The sequence below is a fragment of the Pan troglodytes genome, chromosome 21, assembly GCF_028858775.2.
Source record: "Pan troglodytes isolate AG18354 chromosome 21, NHGRI_mPanTro3-v2.0_pri, whole genome shotgun sequence".
NCBI lineage: Eukaryota > Metazoa > Chordata > Mammalia > Primates > Hominidae > Pan > Pan troglodytes.
In genome coordinates, this window is record NC_072419.2 from 69553281 (window position 1) to 69576644 (window position 23364).

At 63.8% G+C, this 23364-nt stretch overlaps 2 protein-coding genes across 10 annotated transcripts; one reads left to right on the forward strand and one right to left on the reverse strand.

Moving 5' to 3' along the window:
• The first annotated feature begins 4181 nt into the window (after positions 1–4181).
• On the forward strand, positions 4182–8842 carry BIRC7 (baculoviral IAP repeat containing 7). 2 transcript variants are annotated; one of them, XM_016938316.4, is made up of 7 exons: positions 4182–4734; positions 6188–6287; positions 6682–6763; positions 6855–6900; positions 7448–7519; positions 7645–7897; positions 8547–8839. In XM_016938316.4, exons 1-6 carry the CDS (start codon positions 4386–4388, stop codon positions 7890–7892), a joined length of 897 nt encoding a protein of 298 aa, XP_016793805.1. In that variant the 5' UTR covers positions 4182–4385; the 3' UTR covers positions 7893–7897; positions 8547–8839. The 2 variants fall into 2 exon arrangements, with proteins under 2 accessions (XP_016793805.1, XP_016793804.1); XM_016938315.4 differs by lacking the exon at positions 4182–4734 and having other exon boundaries at positions 6220–6763; positions 8547–8842.
• A 232-nt stretch (positions 8843–9074) lies between these two features.
• On the reverse strand, positions 9075–23216 carry NKAIN4 (sodium/potassium transporting ATPase interacting 4). 8 transcript variants are annotated; one of them, XM_054675013.2, is made up of 8 exons: positions 21667–21756; positions 18370–18507; positions 17842–17901; positions 17250–17330; positions 15951–16148; positions 12399–12459; positions 10824–10908; positions 9075–9796 (listed from the first exon to the last, which is right to left on the reverse strand). In XM_054675013.2, the coding sequence occupies exons 3-8, from the start codon at positions 17842–17844 to the stop codon at positions 9787–9789; spliced, it is 438 nt and encodes a 145-aa protein (XP_054530988.1). In that variant the 5' UTR covers positions 17845–17901; positions 18370–18507; positions 21667–21756; the 3' UTR covers positions 9075–9786. The 8 variants fall into 8 exon arrangements, with proteins under 8 accessions (XP_054530988.1, XP_054530987.1, XP_001148389.2 ...); XM_054675012.1 differs by lacking the exons at positions 17842–17901; positions 21667–21756 and adding an exon at positions 23138–23216; XM_001148389.7 differs by lacking the exons at positions 17842–17901; positions 21667–21756 and adding an exon at positions 22720–22836.
• Positions 23217–23364: the final 148 nt, after the last annotated feature.

Genomic DNA, 23364 nt, shown 5'->3' on the forward strand with positions numbered 1-23364 from the left:
TGGCGGCGTGGCACAGTGTGGAGCTTGGACTGGCAGCCAGGGTCACAGCAGACCTCAGGAACTCCGATTCCAGTGCCAACACTGAGTAATCCTCTTTTGGGGGCATCAGAGCCTCTCCCTTGGCTACCTGGGGAGGCTGGTACGGAGGGAGGTGGAGGGAGATGGGGGAAAGTGAGGGGAGGTGGGGGAAGGAGGGAAAGAGGGGGGAGGGGGAAGGGGAGGAGGAAGGGGAAGAAGGAGGAGGAGGAAGGGGAGGAAGGAGGAGGAGGAAGGGGGAAGGGGGAGGAGGAAGGAGAAGAAGGAGGAGGAGGAAGGGGGAAGGGGGAAGGGGAGGAGGAAGGGGAAGAAGGAGGAGGAGGAAGTGGGGAAGGGGGAGGAGGAAGGTGGAAGGGGAGGAGGAAGGGGAGGAAGGAGGAGGAGGAAGGGGGGAAGGGGGAGCGGGAGGAGGAAGGGGAAGAAGGAGGAGGAGGGGGAGGGGGAGGAGGAAGGGGAAGGAGGAGGAGGAGGGGGAGGGGGAGTGGGAGGAGGAAGAGGAAGAAGGATGAGGAAGGGGGAGGGGGAGCGGGAGGAGGAAGGGGAAGAAGGAGGAGGAGGGGGGAGGGGGAGCGGGAGGAGGAAGGGGAAGAAAGAGGAGGAGGGGGAGGGGGAGCGGGAGGAGGAAGGGGAAGAAGGAGGAGGAGGGGGGAGGGGGAGCGGGAGGAGGAAGGGGAAGAAAGAGGAGGAGGGGGAGGGGGAGCGGGAGGAGGAAGGGGAAGAAGGAGGAGGAGGGGGGAGGGGGAGCGGGAGGAGGAAGGGGAAGAAAGAGGAGGAGGGGGAGGGGGAGCGGGAGGAGGAAGGGGAAGGAGGAGGAGGAAGGGGGAAGGGGGAGCGGGAGGAGGAAGGGGAGGAAGGAGGAGGAGAACGGGGAAGGGGGAGCGGGAGGAGGAAGGGGAGGAAGGAGGAGGAGGGGGAGGGGGAGGAGGAAGGGGAAGGAGGAGGAGGAAGGGGGAGGGGGAGGAGGAAGGGGAAGGAGGAGGAGGAGGGGGAGGGGGAGCGGGAGGAGGAAGGGGAAGGAGGAGGAGGAAGGGGGAAGGGGGAGCGGGAGGAGGAAGGGGAGGAAGGAGGAGGAGAACGGGGAAGGGGGAGCGGGAGGAGGAAGGGGAGGAAGGAGGAGGAGGAAGGGGGGAGGGGGAAGGGGAGGAGGAAGGGGAGGAAGGAGGAGGAGAAGGGGGAAGGGGGAGCGGGAGGAGGAAGGGGAAGAAGGAGGAGGAGGAAGGGGGGAAGGGGGAGCGGGAGGAGGAAGGGGAAGAAGGAGGAGGAGGGGGAGGGGGAGGAGGAAGGGGAAGGAGGAGGAGGAAGGGGGAGGGGGAGGAGGAAGGGGAGGAAGGAGGAGGAGGGGGAGGGGGAGTGGGAGGAGGAAGAGGAAGAAAGAGGAGGAGGGGGGAGGGGGAGTGGGAGGAGGAAGGGGAAGAAGGAGGAGGAGGGGGAGGGGGAGCGGGAGGAGGAAGGGGAAGGAGGAGGAGGAAGGGGGAGGGGGAGCGGGAGGAGGAAGGGGAAGGAGGAGGAGGAAGGGGGAGGGGGAGCGGGAGGAGGAAGGGGAAGGAGGAGGAGGAAGGGGGAGGGGGAGCGGGAGGAGGAAGGGGAAGAAGGAGGAGGGGGGAGGGGGAGCGGGAGGAGGAAGGGGAAGGAGGAGGAGGAGGGGGGAGGGGGAGCAGGAGGAGGAAGGGGAAGAAGGAGGGGGAGGGGGGAAGGGGGAGCAGGAGGAGGAAGGGGAAGGAGGAGGAGGAGGGGGAAGGGGGAGCGGGAGGAGGAAGGGGAAGAAGGAGGAGGAAGGGGGGAGGGGGAGCGGGAGGAGGAAGGGGAAGGAGGAGGAGGAAGGGGGGAAGGGGGAGCGGGAGGAGGAAGGGGAAGGAGGAGGAGGAAGGGGGGAGGGGGAGCGGGAGGAGGAAGGGGAAGAAGGAGGAGGAAGGGGGGAGGGGGAGCGGGAGGAGGAAGGGGAAGGAGGAGGAGGAAGGGGGGAAGGGGGAGCAGGAGGAGGAAGGGGAAGGAGGAGGAGGAAGGGGGAAGGGGGAGCGGGAGGAGGAAGGGGAAGGTGGAGGAGGAAGGGGGAAGGGGGAGCAGGAGGAGGAAGGGGAAGGAGGAGGAGGAAGGGGGGAGGGGGAGCAGGAGGAGGAAGGGGAAGGAGGAGGAGGAAGGGGGGAAGGGGGAGCAGGAGGAGGAAGGGGAAGGAGGAGGAGGAAGGGGGGAGGGGGAGCAGGAGGAGGAAGGGGAAGGAGGAGGAGGAAGGGGGGAGGGGGAGCGGGAGGAGGAAGGGGAAGGAGGAGGAGGAAGGGGGAAGGGGGAGCGGGAGGAGGAAGGGGAAGGAGGAGGAGGAAGGGGGGAAGGGGGAGCAGGAGGAGGAAGGGGAAGGAGGAGGAGGAAGGGGGGAGGGGGAGCAGGAGGAGGAAGGGGAAGAAGGAGGAGGAAGGGGGGAGGGGGAGGAAGGGGGAAGGGGGAGCGGGAGGAGGAAGGGGAAGGTGGAGGAGGAAGGGGGAAGGGGGAGCAGGAGGAGGAAGGGGAAGGAGGAGGAGGAAGGGGGGAGGGGGAGCAGGAGGAGGAAGGGGAAGAAGGAGGAGGAAGGGGGGAGGGGGAGGAAGGGGGAAGGGGGAGCGGGAGGAGGAAGGGGAAGGTGGAGGAGGAAGGGGGAAGGGGGAGCAGGAGGAGGAAGGGGAAGGAGGAGGAGGAAGGGGGGAGGGGGAGCAGGAGGAGGAAGGGGAAGGAGGAGGAGGAAGGGGGGAAGGGGGAGCAGGAGGAGGAAGGGGAAGGAGGAGGAGGAAGGGGGGAGGGGGAGCAGGAGGAGGAAGGGGAAGAAGGAGGAGGAAGGGGGGAGGGGGAGCGGGAGGAGGAAGGGGAAGGAGGAGGAGGAAGGGGGGAAGGGGGAGCAGGAGGAGGAAGGGGAAGGAGGAGGAGGAAGGGGGGAGGGGGAGCAGGAGGAGGAAGGGGAAGAAGGAGGAGGAAGGGGGAGGGGGAGGAAGGGGGAAGGGGGAGCGGGAGGAGGAAGGGGAAGGAGGAGGAGGAAGGGGGGAAGGGGGAGCAGGAGGAGGAAGGGGAAGGAGGAGGAGGAAGGGGGGAGGGGGAGCAGGAGGAGGAAGGGGAAGAAGGAGGAGGAAGGGGGGAGGGGGAGGAAGGGGGAAGGGGGAGCGGGAGGAGGAAGGGGAAGGTGGAGGAGGAAGGGGGAAGGGGGAGCAGGAGGAGGAAGGGGAAGGAGGAGGAGGAAGGGGGAAGGGGGAGCGGGAGGAGGAAGGGGAAGGTGGAGGAGGAAGGGGGAAGGGGGAGCAGGAGGAGGAAGGGGAAGGAGGAGGAGGAAGGGGGGAAGGGGGAGCGGGAGGAGGAAGGGGAAGGTGGAGGAGGAAGGGGGAAGGGGGAGCGGGAGGAGGAAGGGGAAGGTGGAGGAGGAAGGGGGAAGGGGGAGCGGGAGGAGGAAGGGGAAGGAGGAGGAGGAGGGGGAAGGGGGAGCAGGAGGAGGAAGGGGAAGGAGGAGGAGGAAGGGGGGAGGGGGAGCGGGAGGAGGAAGGGGAAGGAGGAGGAGGAAGGGGGAAGGGGGAGCGGGAGGAGGAAGGGGAAGGTGGAGGAGGAAGGGGGAAGGGGGAGCAGGAGGAGGAAGGGGAAGGAGGAGGAGGGGGAAGGGGGAGCAGGAGGAGGAAGGGGAAGGAGGAGGAGGAAGGGGGGAAGGGGGAGCGGGAGGTGAGGGCAGCTCGGGCCCTTCTTTTTGCTCTGATTTTCCTGGCCTGAGGACAAGAGCTGCTCCCAGACCTGTGGAGGCCCCTTGGGGCAGAGGGATGTTTCAGAGAACAGCCGGGTGACCTGCCTCCCTGCTCTGCGTGACGCAGCCCTAGGCCCCTGTGAGGCTAGAGTCACCCCTGCAAGGTGGGAGGTCACGGCCCCTGCCTGCACAGGCAGCACAGCTCACATGTCCTTCCTTGAGCCTTCTCTGCTTCCGGAGGCTGCCCTGGGCACCTGACCCTGGAGCCATCATCTCCAGCTCCCCAACCCCTCCCCTACAGCCCTGGGGCAGGCACCAGCCTGGGGAGGGGTCTCCATGCTCAGTTCCTTCCTGTCTTGTTCAGAGAGACATGGCCTGCCCACGTGCAGTCAGCAGCATCCGCCACCCTGCCAGGGGCCCCATGACACGCCCCCGCTGCACAGAGCATGTGACCCCAGAGGCCACCCTGGCCACTTCCAGAAAGCTGTGGGCCCTGGGATACTCCCCTCCCAGGGTGTCTGGTGGCAGGCCTGTGCCTATCCCTGCTGTCCCCAGGGTGGGCCCCAGGGGTCAGGAGCTCCAGAAGGGCCAGCTGAGCATGTTCTGAGATTGGCCATCAGCCCCCATTTCTGCTGCAAACCTGGTCAGAGCCAGTGTTCCCTCCATGGGGCCTAAAGACAGTGCCAAGTGCCTGCACCGTGGACCACAGCCGAGCCACTGGGCAGCCGGTGATGGTCCCATGCAGGAGCGCTGTGGACCCGGCTCTCTGGGCAGCCCTGTCCTAGGCCTGGACACCTGCAGAGCCTGGGACCACGTGGATGGGCAGATCCTGGGCCAGCTGCGGCCCCTGACAGAGGAGGAAGAGGAGGAGGGTGCTGGGGCCACCTTGTCCAGGGGGCCTGCCTTCCCCGGCATGGGCTCTGAGGAGTTGCGTCTGGCCTCCTTCTATGACTGGCCGCTGACTGCTGAGGTGCCACCCGAGCTGCTGGCTGCTGCCGGCTTCTTCCACACAGGTCAGTCCCGGGCGGGGGGGCCTTCCTGCCGTGGGCCTGGGCACGATTCTGGACCCTTCCAGCCCAGGGCTCTGCCTCCTCCGTAGCATCCATCCCCCAACAGGAAGGGTCTGGCCTGATGACGGAGCAGTGGTCCTGCAAGCCCCTCCAGTGCCCATGGGCTCGTGCCTGACACCCTCCCCCGGAGTCTCTGCTGGTTGAGTTTTCAGACCGTGGGATGTGAGGAGGGGCTGCCTCTGGCCTCAGTCTGAGGGTCTCAGCTGTGGAGGCCGCCAGCTTGGTGCACAAGTACCCCTTTGTGATAGAAGTGGGTGGGGCTGACATTGCCTGGGGCCCTCACCTTCCCCGCTGCTGTTCTGCACAGGGAGAGGAGATGTTTAAAGAACAGGATCAGGGTGACCAAGGCAGGCAGTGGTCAGCCAGAAGGTCCTGGATGCTCAGCCTGTGGGGAATGTCTCCAGGCCCCAACCTGCAGCTACTGTCTGGTCTTCCCCAACTGAATCAAGTCCCCGGAGTACCTATCCTAGTCTTGGCCTGGGCCTGTTCCTCCGCCCTACAGCTGCAGACCATGTGGTCAGACCTGAGTTCAGGTCCCAGCTCTGCCACTTCCTGGCTGAAGGACAGGGCAGCAGGGCCCACCGAGGGCTTTACAAATACTGGCACAGCCATGGTCATTGTCAGCAGTGGGCTCTGGGGGGGCACCATCCTGGTAAGGCTGGACCAACTTAAGACAGCTGGTCAGGGGGACAGTGGCTGGGACAGTCAGAAGCCGTGGCGTGAAGGGGCAGGCCCAGCTCACCCACCTCCCTGGAGGTCCAAGGCTCAGCAGGCAAAGGCCAGGCAAGAGGCATGGCAGGTGCAGAGCCGGGGTCTTTGGGGCTGGTAGAGGGCCAGTGCCCGATGCGGCCCAAACCTGTGATGTCAGTGGCAGGTGACGTATCGCATGGATGCCGATGAGGGGACAGGGTCGCCAGGAGGTAGAGAGATGACGGGTCCCCCACCCCCAAAGGGAGGCATGAGTTCCTAAAACCAAGCCTGGCCCCAGACTGGCCTTCTAGGGCAGCCTCCCTTCTTCTCACTGGGAATCCATCTTGGGGAAGCAGAGACCTGGGGAGGGGCCCTTCTGGCTCCTGAAGCCCCAGGGCTATAGATGTACCAAGCCCTGGGGGGCCCCCACTGCTCACTCTGGCAAGAATGCAAATGCCAGCTCAGTCCTTTCCTGAACATTCTCGCCCATCCTGGCCGGCACCCCAGTCACGCTTGTCCCCTTTTCACCTTTGATGCTAATGAGGTACAAGTGACATCCCCCACCAAGCCCCCTGCCCACCCCCTCCTCCTTCTTGCCACCTGGGAGCTCCCCTCCAGCTGAAGCTCTCATAGCCTTGGAAGGACACACCGGGGGCCCGGGGACTGGGTGGGACCTGGCTGGGGCCAGCATCTCTCCGCACCCCAGGCCATCAGGACAAGGTGAGGTGCTTCTTCTGCCATGGGGGCCTGCAGAGCTGGAAGCGCGGGGACGACCCCTGGACGGAGCATGCCAAGTGGTTCCCCAGGTACCGGCTGCCCCTGCGGGGCCCCGGGTCTGATCATGGGTCGGGGGTGGGCCCCCAACGGCTCTGTCGACCCAACACCAGGCCTGCTTTGCCTCCCTGGCCCCACAGGGCACTGGGGAGGCCCTTCTGTGGGAGGTGCTTCTGGCCGGCAGGTACCCACTTTTCCTGTGAGGGCCCCTTTTCAGAAGGGCTGCTGGGGGCCGAAATGCCTCTCCCATGGGACTACCCTGAGGCCCCATTGGAGGCGTCTCCAAAGCAGCCCTCCTCGCCCATGCCCACGGGCACTGCAGGGTGGCGGGAGGAGGGGGCCCAACCCTGACCCCTGGGGATCCAAGGGCTTGAAGCAGACAGTGGGGGCCCTGAACCCCAACCTACATCTCTGGGGCATCTGCAGCTGTCAGTTCCTGCTCCGGTCAAAAGGAAGAGACTTTGTCCACAGTGTGCAGGAGACTCACTCCCAGCTGCTGGGCTCCTGGGTGAGTGCCACCTCTCCTCGGGGCTCCGGGTGGCAGTGGGGTCCTGCCCCTCCTATTTCCCCAAGGCCTGATGGTCTCTGGCTCCTTCCAGGACCCGTGGGAAGAACCGGAAGACGCAGCCCCTGTGGCCCCCTCTGGTGAGAGCTGACACCACCCCTGCTGACTCCTTGTGCGCCTGCAGCCTGTGCTTGGCCAAGGCCACTGGGTGTCCCCACCCTCCCAGACAGCAGGGAGAGTGACGGGCACGTGACAGGGTGTGACGTTGCTGCCTGGGTTGGCTTCAGGGGGCTGTGCCATGTGAGGATGGGGGCCGGGCGGCAGGGGCCTCCCCCAGTGCCAGGCCCCATTCTGCTTCTCTCCCAGCTTACCCCTTGGGCACAGCCCATTGCCCGTCGCCATTCCACCCCCAACAGTGCCCAGCACACAGCATCTGCAGCTACTGCCAGATGGGCAGGATGTGCAGAGGGCCTTGGACAAGGGACAGGCTCTCTGGTGGCGCCTCCAGGAAGCCTCTGGATCCTGTTATGCTGTGGGAGGGGTGGGAAGAAGTGTCGGGAGCGGGGATACTCTGCAGCCCCTCCACTCCCGGCCAGAACTGGACCCCACAGGCTGCAGACCTGTATCTGGGCCGGCCCGGCTTTCTCCCTGGGAGTTAGGCCTCAAGTCTATCCTAACTGTCCACAGTCCCTGCCTCTGGGTACCCTGAGCTGCCCACACCCAGGAGAGAGGTCCAGTCTGAAAGCGCCCAGGAGCCAGGTGCAGGCTCGGGACCCCCTGGGGTGAGGGCTGGGGCAGGGGAGGGCTGGGAGACCCCGACCTTCCATGGCCCATAGAGGGTGGGGGCCAGGGTGTGGGGACATTTCGCAGGCCTGTCCTCCTAGGAGGGGTCAGTCCAGCCCAGGCCCAGAGGGCGTGGTGGGTTCTTGAGCCCCCGGGAGCCGGGGATGTGGAGGCGCAGCTGCGGCGGCTGCAGGAGGAGAGGACATGCAAGGTGTGCCTGGACCACGCCGTGTCCATCGTCTTTGTGCCGTGCGGCCACCTGGTCTGTGCTGAGTGTGCCCCCGGCCTGCAGCTGTGCCCCATCTGCAGAGCCCCCGTCCGCAGCCACGTGCGCACCTTCCTGTCCTAGGCCAGGTGAGCGCCCCAGCACCAAGCGCAGCCAGCCCTCCTGCGGAGGGGGCCCTGAGCCGGCCGTGCCCGGCCCTCCTGAACCCATGCAGGCCCTTCCCGGGTGGCAGCGTCGGCTTGTTTTTACCCCGCTCCCAGGTCCCGCTGATAGCGCCCATCAATCTTACTACCTCCCTTGACGCTTAGGTTGGGGCCTGGTCCTTCTCAGCACCGTGCCCTGGCGGCCACCACAGCTCTGCCTGCCTGCATTAACTGACGCCTGCTGGCTCCTCTCGGCCTTGATTTTCCTCAGTGGTCAAGGAAAGCCGGCTTTGGAGGCGTTTGGGGAAACGGGGTGGGCCAGGTTGGGCTTACACAAGCGAGACACTGGCCTGGCTTCAACCCGGGGCCAAGGCATGGTGGGAACACCTGCACGGGAAGGGGATGTGTGAACCTGTTCTTAGAGAAGTGGGTGGGATACCCCATGCTGGCCGAGGGACAGGTGCTGTGACCGCCTCGGGGCTCCCCAGGGCCTCTGTAGTTACCCCCGGGATGTGTCTGAAGATCTTCTGGTGGGGGACAGAGTGGTCGGGCAGGGAACTCTGGGATCTGAGGCCCCTGGCTAGGTGGGCCCCGTCGGTTGCCATTGACTCACCCACCCCTCCTCTCCCTCTAGGTGCCATGGCCGGCCAGGTGGGCTGCGGAGTGGGCTCCCTGCCCCTCTCTGCCTGTTCTGGACTGTGTTCTGGGCCTGCTGAGGATGGCAGAGCTGGTGTCCATCCAGCACCGACCAGCCCTGATTCCCCGACCACCGCCCAGGGTGGAGAAGGAGGCCCTTGCTTGGCGTGGGGGATGGCTTAACTGTACCTGTTTGGATGCTTCTGAATAGAAATAAAGTGGGTTTTCCCTGGATGTACCCAGCAGCCTGTTCCAGACCACGAGCTGCCTCCCCACCCGCCCAACCCGACACAGGTCACCACCTCTCCAGGCTGGCAGGGCAGCACCTGCCCAGGTCCAGCTGGCTCCAGGCTGCTCCCCAAACTTCCCCCACTCCCACAGACACCCCCTTCCAGGCCCCTCACCTCCTTCCCCTCGCGCTTATCCTCCAGTATTTTAAGGACTGTTGGAACGGGCAGGCCACAGGCCCCACCTGAGATTGTACCCCTGACTGTCCCCCAAGCTCGGCATCTTCCAGAGAGTGGGCGAGGGCCATGTTCCTGTTTATTTACCAAGTTGATGATACCTGGGGGAGCCTTTGGGACTGTTTGCCCAAGACCCCCCTTTACAAGAGTACCGCCTGCTCGTCACCACCTTGTGCCCTGCCCTATGCCTTGGGGCCTGGCTCTGCTGTTCCTGGTCAAGCCCAGCCCCCACCCCAGGGCTCCATCAGCCTCAGCTCCTGGGTGGGGTGGGGGTTCTTCTGGCACGAGTTTGGGGTTAGGAACCCTCCATGTTCAACAGGGGCCCTCACCGCTTGAGGGGTCTCGGGCCTCACATTGACTTCCTGGGGAGGCTGCATCCCAGCAGCAGTGCTTGCAGCCCGAGGGTCCAGCAGCCCCAGGTGGGCACCTGAGGGAGGGGCTCCTCGACGAGACGACGGCCTGGGGGCAGAGCTGTGACCCCCACGTTGCCAGAGGAGGTGGGCATGTGGGGTTTTGCCTTTTCTTTTGTATGTTTTCTTTTCTTTTTTTTTTTTAAGAGAAAGGAAATTACAAACTCTCTTGACGCTGCAGCCAGCCGTGGCACTGCCCTGCCGCCCTGGCTGGTGTCCAGCACTTAGAACCCAGGGCAGGTGCTGCTGGCCGCCCGGGGGGTGCTGGGTGGGGGCGCGTCCCAAGGCCTGGGAGCTCCTGTCATTGTCACTGGTCGGTCGCTGAGGCTGGAGGCCACAGGAGCAGGATCAGCTGTTTCCTCACTTACGCAGGCCTGTGGGGACAAGGTCAGAGAGCACCTGGGGGAACAGGGCTGGGGCGGCCACTGGGGGCTGCCACCCCCTCCCCTTGGAGAACCTGAAATGGAACAAAGTCCAAGCAGGGGACGGCTTCAGGCCTTTGGCAGAAAGGAGATGGGTGGGGCTGAGGCTCTGGAAAGCCCCCACTGCCTCTCCCTGTGCCGGCAGGTCAGCGTCTTGTGCCTGTTTGCTGACATCTCAGTGGGGTCTGGCCTGTGGGGCTGGGAGTGGAGAGGGGGCTCACCCAGGGGTGTGCCTGGGTCCCTGGCTCAGGGTCTGCGTGTGACCCCACCCCTTCCCAGGTCTTTATTCCCCTGTTCTCTGATACGGGAGCTGGGCTCCTGCTACCTTGAACGGCCCCTGCCGGGACAGCCCTCATTTTTAGGAGAGAAGGGCCAGGGGCCACCCAGGGGCGTGCCATCAGGTGTCTCTGGGGGCCTGGGCAGCCCAGGGGCGGTGCAGTCACCTATTCTGAGCCCCAAACTAGGATTGTGTACGGGGCGGGCTGTGTGGCAAAAGCTATTTCAGAGGAGGCCAGCTGGGAGCCCCGGCACCCCATGCCAAAGTCTGGGGTTTGCAGAGCTGTGGACACTGCCTTTCAAGAAACAAGTCTGGTTCTGCCAGATAGGAAACCAGGGCCCCAGCTCCTGCCACAGAGAGACCCCTACAGCACCCCCATGCCGCCTGCTGGGAAGTGGCTCTTCAGGACACCCATGCGGCCCCTGACTCAGAGCCGACTCCTGGACCCAACCCCCTTCCACAGGCCCCATCTCTGCTGGGCTCTGAGCTTCTGGGACTGGGTCCTAGGTCTCTGCAGCCCCAGTACCACCCCAGAGCCTGGCATGAAGCAGATGTTAGAAAAGTGAGGGTGGATGGATGGACGGATGGATGGCAGAACAGACAGGCAGGTGCCTGGTGAGGCCCCCAAGGAAGGCAGCCTCTCGCTGTGAGGGCCAGATTGGCCAGGCTGGCCGCAGAGCAGGTTCTGCCAGCCATACTTACAAGTACGCCTGCTTGGACAAGAGACTGGGTGGCTTTTCATTGACATGGTAGAGAGGAAATGGATCAAATCCACCAATGAAATCAACTGAAAGAAATCAAGACCCAAATAAAACAAAACCCACACAATGGAAAGGATGTCAGAGTGGAAAACAAGCCCAACCAGAGAAAGAAGCCCAAGGGGTCCCTGGGGGCACAGACAGTGCCCAAAGCCCTGACATGACAGCAGAGGGGACATGGCCTGGGGGGACAGGGGGGTGGGACAGCCCGGGTCCTCGGCCTGTGTGGGGACGGCATCGGGGGACGGCGGGCGTAGGACAGCCCGGGTCCTCGGCCTGTGCGGGGATGGCCTCGGGGGACAGCGGGATTAGGACAGCCCGGGTCCTCCAGCCTGTGCAGGGGCTGCACCGTGTTCCACCCACTCTCCCGCCGCCCTCCGTCACGTTCAGACCGATGGCTTCCTTGACACTGTGTCTGCACAGCCAGCAGGCGGCAGGGGCTTGCTGGGCAAAGTCGAGGCATTTTGAACCCCAGGTTCAAACGGGGTTCCCATCTTAAAATGTTTGAATGGAACCAGTCATTTGCCTCCTCCCAGGAAGCTGGCTGAGCTCTGAGTGATGGTTTAGGATCAGCAGCAGAGTGGCTGAGGGATGCTGGGCACTGGGGGCCGAGGCTCTGAGGGCATTCCTCGCCTCTGGAATCAGGCCTGGTCTGAGGGTAGGGTGCCCTTTGACACGTGGACTGCTGACCCCATGGCCCCTGGAGTCCTGGGGACAGATGGTTCTGAACTGGATTCTGACCCCAGGGATAGTTCTGTCCATAGGAACCGGGACCCCTGGCCACACCCAGACCCTGCTTGGCGTCTGCCTTTCCCCACCCGGCTCTATCCTTCTCCACAGGGTCTTCCTGTGAGACCACACCAGGACGAGGGGGCCCAGCGAGGGCGCCTGAGTGTGGACCACTCGTGTTGCAAATCACAGGAAAGCTGACAGGGGCTGGCGAGCAAAGGGAAAATGAAACCCTGCCTAGATGGGTCCAGGCTGCCACCGAGGGCCTGATGTGAGCGTCCCGGCCAGCGGGGCCCGGTTCTGAGCTGCCTAGATGGGTCCAGGCTGCCACCGAGGGCCTGATGTGAGCGTCCCGGCCAGCGGGGCCCGGTTCTGAGCTGCCTAGATGGGTCCAGGCTGCCACCGAGGGCTTGATGTGAGTGTCCTGGCCATGGGGCCCGGTTCTGATCTGCCTGGAGGCTGCAGCGGCCTGGACCTGGGCAGTCTGAGCTCAGACCTTCCTCCCGTGGCCACTGCGGGGATCATGAGGGCAGGCCCAGCCCGAAGCACAGGAGTCCTTGGACCGGGGGGCAGCTGACCCCTGGAGCCCCCAGGCTAGGACCTCTGCTAATCTCTTCCCTGGTGTGTGGCGAGTCCTCACTCAGGCCTACGGCCGTGAGCAAGGCCCTGCTGGGCGTGAGGTCCCTTCCAAGTGGGGAGGTCTCTCGCCTTGCCCCAGATGGGACAGACTCAGAGCTGCCACCTCTGTAGCCGTCTCCCGCCCCGCTGCCTGCGGAGGCCCCATACTCACAGCTGTCCTCTTCCTCCGTAAATACGCTGACCACATGGCAGCCACAGACAAAGCCCAGAAGCTGAAAGACACCACAGTCAGGGGCGTGAGTGCGGCCAGGTGAGCCTGCGGGGTGTCATTGCAGCAATGTGGGCGGAGGCACCGGAGCGCCCCTGACCACCAAGGCCCTGCCTCTCCTGGACCTCAGGTCCCTCCTCTGTGACTTGGAGTGGGAGAGCTGAACCGTGGGCATCCTCAGCTCTCAAGCTCCGGACGCGCCCCTGCCTTCCACCCCACCCCACTCAACTGGGTAGGGGGCAGGTGGGTGAGGATAATGGATATTGGGTGGGGAAGATGAGCAGGTCAGCCTGAGTGGCTGCAGGGAGCGGGGTGAGGACACAGAAGCCCAGGCTGGATGAACCCCAGGCCAGCACAGTCCCAGCCCTGCGTCCCCTCGGGCCTCTTGCCTTTGGCCCCAGCCCACTCCAGCCAGCAGCCACCAGGGGTTCCTCCTCCTCTGTGGAGCAAGCCATCTGGGATTCTGGTTTTGAGCCCGGCAAAGTGCAGGAGAGACAGGCTGAGGACTCGGGGTCCAGCGGGCAACTCCGGGCAGAGTTGGGGGCTGGCTGCTGCCTGTGGGGCAGGGGTCAGGCAGGGAGAGGGGAGGGACTGGGAGTCCAGGGCAGAGGGCAGGCCACTGCAAAGCCCCACACACCTCGCAGACACCTGCATCCAGGGCCACTGAGGGAAAAAGGGCTCTGGCAAAGGGGGGGCAGTGCTGCCGCAGCCAGAAACACCAACAGCATGAGCGAGAGGGCCTGGCCAGGGGCACTCCAGGCCACAGACACCGAGGGAGGCAGCAGTGGGTCTGTGACTGGAGGGACCCCGGAACGAGGCAGGAAACCTTCCTGGCTGCACCTCAGGCCAACCGCTCAGCAGCCGGGTGACCTCAAAAATTCACTTCATCTTCTGGTCTTGGTTTCTTCCTCCATAGACTTGGCCCAACAGCCCCCCGTGAAGGCCACCGTGCCCAGGAGAGGAGACAGGACATGCAGGCCAGGCCCCAGGGCTGGACATGCTTGGGCTCCGTCCCCCCGACCCCCCACCCCATCTGGTACAGGCAAGTTGGCAGTTGCTTTCCTGGAAATCCAGCTCCTTTCTAGTAGGGGTCAGTCAGGGGCCAGGAGACCTCTCTTACCACCAAGTAGGCAGACCTATCTCCTTGATATTGAGACAAACTCAAGAAGCTGTCCCAAATGGCCATTTCTGGTTCCATGCCATGGCCAGGGTGGGAGCAGGGGTGAGGGTGGGCAACCTCCATGGCTCGTCCCCCTCCTCACCCCAAAGGAGCCCAAGACGCCCCCATCCCGGAGCTGGCCGTGGCGCTGAACAGGCAGCCAAGCTTGGGGAGCCATTGGAAGATGCCCCTTCCAGCCAGTGCCCTCCTGCCTGGGGACCTGCAGGCCACCTCTGTCCCACACCCCCGTGCTCCCCGCCCTGCACACCACCGCCTCCTGCCCATCCTCCTGGCTCCAGCCCCAGGTCCACCCCAAAGCTCTCCCCTCTCCCTGCTGCATGGAGGCCTGGGATCTGCAGGCCCCGCACCCCACCCCCCAGAGCCTGGCCTTGTCAGACGACTCTCTTGCCACCACCATTTCCGTCCCCAGCACAGCTGGGCAGAGGCCAACCAAGCCGCCAGCCTCTCCCAGACCCTCCAAAGCAAACAGCAGGGGCGAGCTCCCAGCGAGGACTAGCTGGCTGGAATTTAGAAACTACATCCTATCAAAGAAATTCCCATCCTTGGGAGTCAGGATAAAAGCCAACAGGAGGCCCCATCTCCCCAACCATGCAGAGCGCCCACTCCTCCAGCCTCGGCTCCCATAGCACGCCAGCCCCCTCCGAGAGACTCTTCATTCATTCCCCTCAAGCTTCCTTTATTTTTTTTGAGACAGAGTCTTGCTCTGTCACCCAGGCTGGAGTGCAGTGGCGTGATCTCTGCTCACTGCAAGCTCTGCCTCCCGGGTTCATGCCATTCTCCTGCTTCAGCCTCCCGAGGAGCTGGGACTACAGGCGCCCGCCACCACGCCCGGCTAATTGTTTTGTATTTTTAGTAGAGACGGGGTTTCACCGTGTTAGCCAGGATGGTCTTAGTCTCCTGACCTCGTGATCCGCCTGCCTCGGCCTCCCAAAGTGCTGGGATTACAGGTGTGAGCCACCGCGCCCGGCCTAGCTTCCTTTCTGTTGCCTCCTCACAAAGCCTAATCTCAGGAGCTTTGATGTGCACACTTGGGAAATTGGCTCTTTCTCCTCCAGTGGCAGGTACCTGGGTTCCACACATTTTGGGGGCAATTGGGGCCCCCTCTGTGCCTTGCTGACTGGCTTTGGTGGGAGAAACAGGCCCTGACTGGAGCTGGTAGGGTGCGTCTGTGGCCCCTTGCTATGGGGCAGCACCTTCCTGGCCTGATTTCCTGCAGGACCAGAGCAGAGCCCAGGAAGGAGCCCCGGGAGCTCACGAGGCCACCCGCACCGTCACGTGTGCTCAGGCCACAGGCTCCTTAGATTTGGAATTCAGCTCCCACTGCCAGCTGCCGGCCATGGAGCCTCCTCCTGGAAGCCCCAGGTCCACCTGGTGTGTTGCGTCGACACCACCGTGCGCACCAGGGAAAGCCAGGGAGCCTCGAGATCGGTCAGAAGTTCCTCCAGCGACGGCACCAGCCGTGCTGCAGTCACATTGGCCCTGCCCCCGGAGCTCTTGAGGTGAAACACTGACCGAGCACCCTCCACACACCCGCCTCAGCTTTTGCCTCTTTCTGAGCACTTCAAGGAAGGCACTGGCACCATTTGCATTTTACAGAGGCGGGAGCTGAGGCACACAGAGGTTGTTAGGCTCACAGAGGCGGCACAGCGGGGAAGTGGCCGTGTGGCCATACCGGGAGCACATCGTAGCCCCTGTTCTCTACCAACCCATGCAGGGCCGGAGAGGACGGCAGAGTCCTGTTCCCGCACAAGCAACAGCTGCTCCTCAGCGCCACCCGGGGCCACAGAATCCCTGTCCGGTCAGACCTGGGTCACGTGGCGCCAGCCTTGCCAGGTGCATACTCCAGGGTTCCCGACAAGGCTGAGGGGCTTCTTGCCAGCCCAGCCTCAGGCTCTGTCCACTTCCTGTGACTGGCATGGGCTCGGGGCAGCCAAGGGAACAGGCGGGACACGCATGGATGGGTTTGTCAGGAAGATGCATGCCCCTCCTCCTTGGGGCCGTCAAAGCCAGAGGCGGGGTGTCTCGGCTGATCCGAGTCCTTCCCACTCCCCACAGCAAACACCACGCTCAATTGAGAAAGCGCCTGGGTTGGCCCCGCCTGGGGGAGGTGGTTTGCAGAGGAGGCACCGAGGTGCCAGCCACATGGGACCCACCCGTGATACCTTAACCTCTCCAGCAAGGGTGGGGGATGAGGAAGGCAGAGACAGGCCTGAGGCCAGATCAGCTGGCCCCGCCCCAGGGAGATGAGCCCCCAGCTCCGTGTCCCCTCCCCCATCAACCCATCCCCACCCGGGAGCCCCCTTCCCCACGCTCACCGCGATCAGGATCTGCAGGCCGCTGTGTAGGGCCTCCACATAGCTGGGCTCCAGGGCACAGCCAGCACCTGACACCAGGGCCTGGCCATGGGGGGCCCCGAGGCCCACTGCCGGCACCTCCTCATGCAGACAGCCTGGCCAGCGCTCACGCCACCAGGAGCGATGCCGGGAGAGGCTGAAGGTCAGTAGCTCGCTGTCCTAGGGGAGAGGTGCAGGAGCAGGGCCGGTTAGTACCAGGAGGTGGGCGGCCTCACCCACTGCAGCCTGCGGGGACGCCACCACACCGAGGCAAGGGGAGGTCCTGTCCTCCCACCTCCCCTGTCCTCCCACTGCACCCCGCCCCCGGGGCTCCAGCCATGGTGGGGAAAGGAGTACCAAGGCCCTCCCAGCCGCTCCTGCGCCTGCCCTCGACCCACACACCTCCTCCTCCAGGAAGGCCTCCCTGCCCAGACCCCAGAACTCGCTCTCAGGGGCACCGGGCCCCTTCCTCGTGTCGCTGGCCAAAGCTGCCATGTGACGTGTGTCTGCCTCGGGACAGTCTCCCCGGCTGCAGCCCCAGGTGTGGTTCCAGGAAGCGGGGGCCCGTCTGCCTGGCTGGGCACCTGCCCCAGTGCCCACCTGTGCTACACCGGCCAGAGCAGAGAGCCCCTGGGGGAGACCAAAATCCACCCACCCTGGCTTTAGGACCAACCTCTGAGCTGCAAGCAAAGTGCCTGAAACAGCCTCGGTCAGGGTCGGCTCAGCAATGGCCCCCGCCCTGTTTCCCCTGAACAGCCTCGGTCAGGGTGGGCTCAGCAATGGCCCCCCACCCCACCCCACCCTGTTTCCCCTGAACAGCCTCGGTCAGGGTCGGCTCAGTGATGGCCCTTCCCACCGCCCCCTCCTCCGTTTCCCCTGGTTCCCTGCATTGCAGGAGGCATGAGGATTTACCAGCCTGGAGGGTTGGTCGGGCTGGGACAAAGGACCCCACGTGGCCCCAGGAGGGTGGTGTCCATTCACCTGCACATCTCTGCCAGGGTTTGCCCCTGCTCTGAGGCCCCTCTTCCCCAGCTGGAGCCCCCTCGCCTGCCAATACCCACAGACGCCTTTCTTTCACCAATCAAATCACTGGTCTTTCCCCAAACCTTTACTGAGTTACCAACTACAGACCAGGGCTGTTCTGGGTGCTGGGGACAGAGCCATGCACAGACTGAGCCCCTGCCTCAGACGACAGATGAACAGCAAACACAGGGGGTGTTACCAGGGGCCCGGCCCAGACCCCAGGGAAGGACCTCGCGCTGCCTCCCAGTCTGCACTCACCTGTAAGAGGCCACCGACTTCCAGGTAGAAGCAGATGATGAAGACGTTCCAGGTGACCCAGACGGCTGCCCACACCGTGTACTAGGGAGAGGAGAGGATGGGGCGGCGGCTGAATGCAGCTCCCGGGCACACCTGCTTGCATCCAGCCCCCGGGGGAAGGGGTCCCATGATCGCATAGGAGAGGCGGCCTCTGCTCCTGAGTCTGGCGGCCCCCAGATGCACAGCATGGAGAAAGGGGTCCCCCAAGCCCACCCTGGGACACGTCTCAGAGCTTTCCCACGTGGGTGCCCCAGGAATGAGGCGGTGGGACAGGCAGCTCAAGGGAGCCCCAGCGCAGGTCAGCGTACGGACACAGCATCCCTGGCTGAGCTGCCATGACCTGTCCTCGCCTCACCGGGCCGACATTACACGTGGACAGCACAGGCCTCCACTGCAGAGCACCCCAAAAGCCACCCCCAAGAGAGCACCCCAAAGAGCTGCCAGCTGCTTTTGTAAATAAAGTTTTGCGGACACAGCCACACCCATTTGTGCACACACAGCCCAGCTGCTTTTGCGCTGGGACTGCACGGGCCACAGCACCTAAGGTATTTACCATCTGCCCTTTACAGGAAAAGTCAGCTGCAAACTACTGGTCTGGACCGATGATTTGGTTCTGCACTGAATGAAAATGCTGACTGAGCAGAGAGACATTTTTCTGAACATTTTTTCAGCTTCTCCAGAGGATGCAGCAAGGACAGTACGGCCAGGGGTCTGCTGGGGTCCAGGTCCCACCCTGGGCTTGCGACAGTGATTCTGTGCCTGATTTCCCATCTGTAAAGCAGGGATCATGGCAGCACCCAGATCTCTGGCTACTGAGGGGATGAATTCGTGAAGGCATTCAGTGCCTGGGGCCCCCCAATATATGCAGCTGCTCCTTCAAGCAGCCTCGGAAAAGCCCCTCCGTCCGAACCAGAATTCTAGATGTCCAGGCGGCAAAGAGGTCTGAACCCAGGGGTCTGGGTTGGCATTTGTGGGGTGTTCAGTGGTGTCCAGGAAAATATGCCAGGATGGTGCCATGGGAGCCGCCATCCTGGTCACCTCAACCCACCTGCCCATAAAGGGGGCCAGGCCCAGGACTCACCACCATGACGTAGCGCAGCCGGTACTGGATGGTGCCGAAGAGTCCCAGGATGACGACGATGATGTGGACAAAGTTGGCCAGGATGGGCGCCCACTGGTAGCCCAGGAAGTCAAACACCTGCCTCTCCAGGGCGGCGACCTAGGAGCAGGGCAGGCGCCATGAAGGGTGGACCCGAGGGAGGCCCCAGGCCCGCCAGCCAGGTACTGGGCCAAGGTGACAGGATCTCAGCAGGGACTTCCTCCCCACACCCGCCCACCACACCTTTGTTTGACGAAGGACGCCAGGGCTCTAACTCCTGCCCCATGACCACCACCGTGCAGGCACTGAGCATCTACTGTGTGCTTGGCTCTTCCAAGAAGAATCCCCAAAACAGCCTGACAGGCCCCCTTGTGTCCCCGTGTGTCGCCGTCTGTCCCCGCGCGAGCGTTCCTCCCTTGAGTAGGCCCCATCCCCTCTGTCCCCAGTTTCCTCATCTGGAGAATGGGAACACCAGGGGCTGCTCTAAATCACAAACTGTAGGGCCAGGTGACAGACACACAGCCCAGAAAACGCCACTCGGGGGGGTCGGATGGCCGGGAGGGACGGATGCGGGTTCACAAGAGTACTGGACGCCGAGGCCCCAGCCTGCTGCCTGCATCTCGGCCTTGGGGACAGGGCTGGTGAGGCTGCTCTCTGGCAGGCAGGCAGTCTCCCCTCCACTTCAGGATATTACAGGACTCTGTTGAACTGGCCCTCTACACAGGGCTGAGAGAGAACCAATGAGGGGGGAGGGAAAGGTGCCTGAGGAGTATAAAGTTGGTATTTTATATTTAGGAGACCAAGAAAACCTGAGCAAAGCCATGACCAGGCCGCTAACTGCAGGGACTGGCGCACTCGGCCCCACCCGTCACCAGCTCCTTCCCACGTGCTGGTGAAGCACAACCCAGAGAAGAGAAGATGCTGTGGAACCCACCCCATCCCCCACCCCAGCCGCCCTATCCCCCACCCCAGCCACTCCATCCCCCATCCCCCATCCCAGCCAAAAGACACCTGGGCCCGGGGGACCACTACCACCAAGACGCGGAGACAAGTAGTGGCCCTGAATGCCAGGCTGTGCTGATATTTATTGGATACAAGACAAAAGGGCAGGGTAAGGAGTGTGAGCCATCTCCAATGACAGGTAAGGTCATGTGGGTCACGTGTCCACTGGCCAGGGGGCCCTTGCCTGCCTGGCAGCCGAGGCAGAGAGAGAGGAGAGAGAGGAGAGAGAGAGAGAGACAGCTTACACCATTATTTCTGCTTATCAGAGACTTTCAGTACTTTCACTAATTTGCTGCTGTTATCTAGAAGGCAGAGCCAGGTGTACAGGATGGAACATGAAGGCGGACTAGAAGCGTGACCACTGAAGCACAGCATCACAGGGAGACGGTTAGGCCTCCATATAACTGCGGGCGGGCCTGACTGATGTCAGGTCCTCCACAAGAGGTGGAGGAGTAGAGTCTTCTCTAAACTCCCCCGGGGGAAAGGGAGACTCCCTTTCCCCGTCTGCTAAGTAGCGGGTGTTTTTCCTTGACACTGACGCTACCGCTAGACCACGGTCCACTTGGCAACGGGCATCTTCCCAGACGCTGGCGTCACCGCTAGACCAAGGAGCCCTCTGGTGGCCCTGTCTGGGCGTGACAGAAGGCTCACACTTGTCTTCTGGTCACTTCTCACTATGTCCCCTCAGCTCCTATCTCTGTATGGCCTGGTTTTTCCTAGATTATGATTGTAGAGCAAGGATTATTATAATATGGGAACAAAGAGTAATTGCTACAAACTAATGATGAATGATATTCATATATAATCATGTCTATGACCTATATCTAGTATAACTATTGTTGTATTATATATTTTATTATACTGGAACATCTCGTGCCCTTGGTCTCTTGCCTGGGCACCTGGGTGGCTAGCCGCCCAGGAAACTCTTAGTCTCAGGCCTCCCTATCCTGCCCGGAGGACACTAACCTACGAGGAGGGATGTCTGCCCTGCCGGAGCCCCAGGGGGAAGGTAAGCGAGCCCCCCAAGGGGAGCAGTTCTTGCCCTGGCCCACTTTGCCTACGCCGGGCACAGTTCTGTGAGGTCTGGGCTGGCGGCTGGGGCAAGCTGCACATCTCGGCTAAGGGGTCTCGGCCTGAGGAGCAGCCTCAGGTCTGACTCCAGAATGGAGACCCTGCAGCACAGAGGGGCTGGGGGCGTCTTTTTCATCTCGAAGCCAAGGCTCCCAGAGGCTCAGGGCTCCATGACATGTGGCGACATGCATGAGCAGGGAGGCTCATGCCACCATGGAAGCAGGTGACCCTGGTGGCCCTGCCAGGACCCAGCCCCAAACCCCTTCCTGGGCCTTTGGCTCCCAGGGTCTCCTCAATGCAGCAGGGCAGAGCCTGGGAATTGGACGCAGCACAGCCCGGCTCAGAGCCAGCAAAGTTCACACTGTTCTTTGGGGAGAAAGGCGCTCAGAAGAGATGCCTGGGCCCTTTGTCCTGTAGCTTGGTAACACAAAATTCTCACACTTGTCAAAAAAAAAAAAAAAAGGGCTATCCAACACCCCCGCCCTTCCTCCCGGGCCCCCCACCCCCATGCAGTGACTAGAGCTGTGGTCAAGGACTCTTCTTCCCCAAGGCAGAGGAGGCACAGTGGGCTGCCAGATTGCCAACCCGGCCAGGACAAAAGGCCTTTGACAGCTCCCTGCTGCGGTTCAGCAGTGACCCTAGAGGCTGGCCCTGAGAGGACACGGCTCTGCCCAGTCCCTGGAGAGTCCCCAGGTCTGCTAGTGAAGCCCTGCAGCCCTCAAGCCAGAATGACTCTTTCCCTCTTGGCTGCAACCAAATTTCCAAGGGCCTGCATGTGCGCCCATCTGTCTACTGTCCACCGCAGACGTGAAACGGGAACACGACCCCACCCACCCCTCTGCACCCTGAGGTCACATCCGACCAGCACAGTCGTGCCTCACCCTGCACCTGAGACTGAAGCACCCACTTCTCCCGCCCAAACCCCAGCACCATCAACCCCAGCACATCCTCACACCACCTTGAACAGATGGAAACCAATGTCACTAGTGTCCCCCAAAGCAGCCTCGCTTCCTGACGCCCACGCATCACCAGCTGCCACTGGCCATGCTCCAAACTGGGGTACCGTCCAGGCTGGTGCCTGTCCTTCATGAGGTCATCCGACGGGCATTGGAGTCTTCGAGTGCACACCCTTGCTCTCCCCATTCCTGCTTCCAGCCCCTCCCCACCAGTCTCCTAAGGGACTCCTGCCGTTGAGGAGCCACTCACTGAAAGATACCAACTGTTCCAAGGCCTGGGATGGTCCTTGGGCCCCCCAGCCTGTTGCAGCACCTCAGGTTATCTCCGCGGCCCCAGCGGGCCTCCCCGGAAAGCTCCGGAAGCTCCTTCCTTCCTGGAGGAAGGACACGATGCCTCCGCCGTCCCTAGGTCCGCCCGCAAGCCCGTGCCCTTAAGCCGAGCTCAGGACACCGAAGCTGCACAGCCACGGACTCCGAGGGTTTTGCTGCTCAAAACTCTGAAACAGCCCCTTCTGGCCCTTCTAGCTTCAAGAGGAGGAGGGAGGCGCGCGGTCCAGCTGCGCTCCGCAGCCCACAAAGCATCGTTTCCTTTTTAAGACGGGAGACCCAGGGCCAATTAGCATCGAAGCAAAGCAGCTTCCCCAGCCTGGACTGGCGAGGCCTTTGTTTAGCCCCCTCCCCCGAGGGCACCGGGCTCCGGGAAAGAATCCGCCTCCCAGCCGTCCCAGGGAGCTTCGGACTCCGGGGCAGAATGGAAACTTGGCCGAGGGAGCCCCGACCAATCCCGACACCGAAGACGCCCGCGCTGCGCCCCGGGCATCGGCTCCAGCCCCTTCTCGCCTCCGTCATCGCCCCACCCGGATCTCAGAATCGGAACTTGGCCGCTCACTCGGCGCCCGGGGCCGGCTGCGGGAAACGCTCGCACAGAGACAGGCGCGCACCCGGGGGCGCACCCGGGGCCACACACGACTCCCCAGGCGATGGGGTCCAGGCGGCCCCGCCCGAAGGCTTCCGTCCCGCCAGCCCATCCAGCCGCTGCCCCGCACCTGTCCCCGCCGCTCCGGACCCGCGGCCGCCCCCCGCGCACGCACACCGGGGACGGGACCCGGCGCCGCGACTCCCCACGCCCCGCAGGCGACGCCACCTTCGGCCGTAGCAGCCCGGGGTCCGAGGCATCCCCCCTCGGAGCTGGCGCGGGACCCAGCGAACGGGCCCCGGGGCGGAGGGACGCTTCGGGACCCCGCAGCCGCCGTGGGTCGGGCACCGGGGTCTCCAGGAGGCTCGCGGAGGGGTCGCCACTCACCAGCTGAAAAGCGCAGAGGACGACGAGCGCGCAGCGGCCGGAGCAGGAGCCCATGGTGCCCGCCTATACAGGAGGCCCCCGGGTGCCCCGCGCTCGGCTCCCGCCCCCTCTCAGCCCGCTCCCCACGCGCCGCAGCCTCGACCCCGCCCCCTCTGCATCCCGTTCCCCCCTCCCCGCAACCCCCGGCCCAGCCCCACCCCCGGGTAACAGCTGCGCTGCGTCTCCCCTCCCACCCCCGCCTGCGGCCCCTGGGGGCTTCGCGCCGGCCGGAGAGGGGGACCCTTCTTAAAGGGGCGATGGCGCGGCTTCTCGGGTAGCGAGGGGCGGCGCCGCGGCCCCAGGACAGACCCGCAGCTGAGGGGAGCCCGCCCCGGACGCGGTAGGGATGACCGGCGTCCGCCCCCTCCTGCAGAATGACCTGCCCAGCACCGGCTCCCGCCGTGCGCCCTCCGGCGTGAGATCCCCATCAACCTTCCCCGTGGGGGGTCTGAGCGACCCGCATCCGCGAGGCGTTTTCTCTGAGAGTCTCAGAGATTCCTTGGCTTGGAGAAGTCCTGGACCCGGGTCCCCTCCACGGGCGGGCGGGCCGAGGACTCAGGAGGAGGGAGTGAGCCGGGCTCGCCCATCTCCCACAGGGAGCTTCTC

What these genes read in the sequence shown, in the direction of transcription:
- BIRC7 (XM_016938315.4), top strand. Translation starts at nt 6,221, where the DNA reads ATGGGGGCCTGCAGAGCTGGAAGCGCGGGGACGACCCCTGGACGGAGC. An exon ending in CCCAGCTGCTGGGCTCCTGG is followed by an intron (nt 6,764 to 6,854) that starts GTGAGTGCCACC and finishes GGCTCCTTCCAG; the next exon opens with GACCCGTGGGAAGAACCGGA. An exon ending in AGCCCCTGTGGCCCCCTCTG is followed by an intron (nt 6,901 to 7,447) that starts GTGAGAGCTGAC and finishes AACTGTCCACAG; the next exon opens with TCCCTGCCTCTGGGTACCCT.
- NKAIN4 (XM_001148389.7), bottom strand. Translation starts at nt 22,773, where the DNA reads ATGGGCTCCTGCTCCGGCCGCTGCGCGCTCGTCGTCCTCTGCGCTTTT. An exon ending in GGCTGCGCTACGTCATGGTG is followed by an intron (nt 17,331 to 18,369) that starts GTGAGTCCTGGG and finishes TCCTCTCCCTAG; the next exon opens with TACACGGTGTGGGCAGCCGT. An exon ending in AAGTCGGTGGCCTCTTACAG is followed by an intron (nt 16,149 to 17,249) that starts GTGAGTGCAGAC and finishes CCTCTCCCCTAG; the next exon opens with GACAGCGAGCTACTGACCTT.